The following is a 2,601-nucleotide window of genomic DNA, read 5'->3' on the forward strand; positions in this document are numbered from 1 at the left end:
ATTTTTGTCATGACAGGAGTCCAGAAGGAAGGCTGCATAGTGGAGTGGATCTAGAGAGAGAGACTGTAAAACAATGAAAGAATTTTTCCTTTATTTTTCAAAGAGAAGAGCGAACTGAGAGTGCAGGGGATGGAGGGGATGGAAGGGATGGAGGGGAGAGAGGGGATAGAGATGGAGGGGATGCAGGGGATGCAGGGGGTGGAGGAGTAGGGGTGGGGAGTAGAGGGTGGAGAGGTGGGGTGTGGAGAGGTGGGGGGCAGGGAAAAAAGTGCTATAGTGAATTTATGGAAATCCAAAGTCTCTGTAAATTTTCATTAAAATTAATAATAATAAAAAAATGTAATCTTGAGGAATTGCCACATTCCTTTCCTATAAAAACAGTTCTTTGTGGACTCCAGGTGAAAGATTGTGATATCCTACAATAATCCTGAAATAATTGTTATGTATATCTTTATAGAATCCATTTACTTATGCCTTGTTGTTAATAAATTCCAGAGATGAAAATAATTACCTGCTCATATGCCCAGAATTTAACAGCTGTCTCGGGAGCAATTTTAATGACGTTTGTACCATTTCCTCTCCAAAGGGAACGAATGCCACCTTCTTTCACCATCTGCTGAAAGCCACCAGCTAAATTCATTTTGTTTGATTTTGAACCATGCACCTAAAAAAAGTAAAAGCAAAAGGATGTAAAATATGGGTGCCATGTTATTACTATTTCAAAACTAAATGTACAAACCACACACTCCTTTTTTTACAGTAACATTTGTTTGAAAATAAAGAAGACTGATAAAATACCATGGCTTTGAACCAGGAAATCATTTCTGTTTGACCCTTTGATAAGAATCTGACTTTCTGCCCCAGATAAACTGTGAATTAGAATCATACTTTTAATAAGTTATCAGTCTGCGAGTTCAAATGAACCATTCAAAGCCCTAGTAAAGTACCTAACAATGGAAGAGATGATTAGAATCATTTGAGAGACCTTTATCTTAACTGCAAGCTACAAAGAATCAGATGCCAACGACGGCTCAGTTTCCAAACGGAACAGATTCTTCAGCAAAAGAGAAATGCTCTTTCTTTAGAATACTAGTTTGACAGAGATGGGCATATCAGAAATTAGCTATTTAAAATGGGGAGATATTAAGGCATGAAAAATGAAGCTGCTGGCTTACAGGCTTTTCACAAATGCAGTTATTAGTAAGATTGTAATGAGAAATCTAAGTTTTCAAATTGGAAGGTTAATGGCTAGAAAAGCCAGTGGGTGGTGTGTGGTGTCAAGACTTCATTGCACAAAATGACTTTCCTACCTACTGAGTTCAACTTTGTCACACAGATGCGTGAAAACATACAAATAGAGTGTGTTGGTCTATTCACAAGGGGATTGGCTAGTCTTGCCACTAAATTGAGGGGGTTCAGCAATAGAAATTGAGACTAATACCACCAGCAAAGCAGCAGAAGGGAATGCAGAGTGTGAGTGCTTTGGGGCCAAAGGTTCCTGCACCTCTCAGACTGGGGCCTACAGTGGCAGCAGGGACAGTAGGGAACCAGAGACCAGGCATGCGAAAGAGATGATCCTGGGGCTGCTACTGCATGGAATCAGAGCTGGGGCCTGGCCCAAAGCTAGGATCCTTCGCCCAAGTTTGTTTGAAGACTGGGAGAAGGGTGGGGAGAGAAGTGCTAATTGGCAGGACTAAGAGCATTGGAACAATGGCCTACAGCCAGGAGACTGAAGGTTGAGGTGCTTGCAAGCACAGTTCAGAAGCTGCCCTGACTGAGTGATTGTGTATACTGTTGCCCACCTCAATTACAGTCTTTTGGCTTCCTTTATAAACACAGTAATCCTGTATGGGGGCAGAGGGAGCTGGGGGGAGCAACCACATGTACACAGATCACTGTTGTTGTTGTTTTGTGCTGTCGAGCCGCCTGCGACTCATAGTGACCCTATGTGCAACAACCCTAAAATCCTGCTCTATCCTGTGCTGTTGTTATTGTCTCTGACACTTCTTCTTCCATTACCCCAGTCACTGAATCAATCCATCTCATCAAGGGTCTTCCTCTCCTGCACTGTCCCTGCACCCTCCCAAGCATGACGTCCCTCTCCAAAGACCAGTCCCGCCTTGCAACATGTCCAAAGTAGGTCAGACAAAGCTTCAGAATCCTTGTCTCCAAAGAGCAGTCTGATCTCACCCTCTCTAGGATGAATTTATTTGTTCTCCTAGCAGTCCATGGTGTATTCAATACTTAATATATATTTAACTACTGTATGCAAGACAATTAAATATATGCTATAAAAAAAGTTGGGGAAAAAACACTAAAACTCTAATGTATAAATTTACTTTCAAAATTAAATTCAAACATCATGTTGCTGTTATGTGCCATCGAGTGGCCTGAGACTCATAGCGACCTTATGTACAACAGCCCTTAACTCTGCCCTATCCTGTGCCAATCTCACTGTCTCCGACACATCTACCCCCGTTACCCCAGTCATGAATCAATCCATCTCATCGAGGGGCTTCCTTTCCTGTGCTGCCCTCCCAAGTATGACGTCCCTCTCCAAGGACTGGTCCCTCCTTGCAACATGTCCAAAGTATGTCAGAC

General features: G+C 42.5%; 1 protein-coding gene across 2 annotated transcripts in view; it reads right to left on the reverse strand.

The window, feature by feature from the left end:
- SLC25A24 (solute carrier family 25 (mitochondrial carrier; phosphate carrier), member 24) overlaps nt 1-2,601 on the reverse strand; it is an 80,077-nt gene that overhangs the window by 17,067 nt on the left and 60,409 nt on the right. For both annotated transcript variants that reach the window (XM_006882464.1, XM_006882465.1), the window contains exon 6: nt 512-664. In XM_006882464.1, the coding sequence (XP_006882526.1) occupies nt 512-664 (153 nt within the window). The remainder of the gene's footprint in view (nt 1-511; nt 665-2,601) is intronic.

This window comes from Elephantulus edwardii, unplaced genomic scaffold (assembly GCF_000299155.1).
Source record: "Elephantulus edwardii isolate Elephantulus edwardi_28Jun2011 unplaced genomic scaffold, EleEdw1.0 scaffold00020, whole genome shotgun sequence".
NCBI classification, from domain to species: Eukaryota; Metazoa; Chordata; class Mammalia; order Macroscelidea; family Macroscelididae; genus Elephantulus; species Elephantulus edwardii.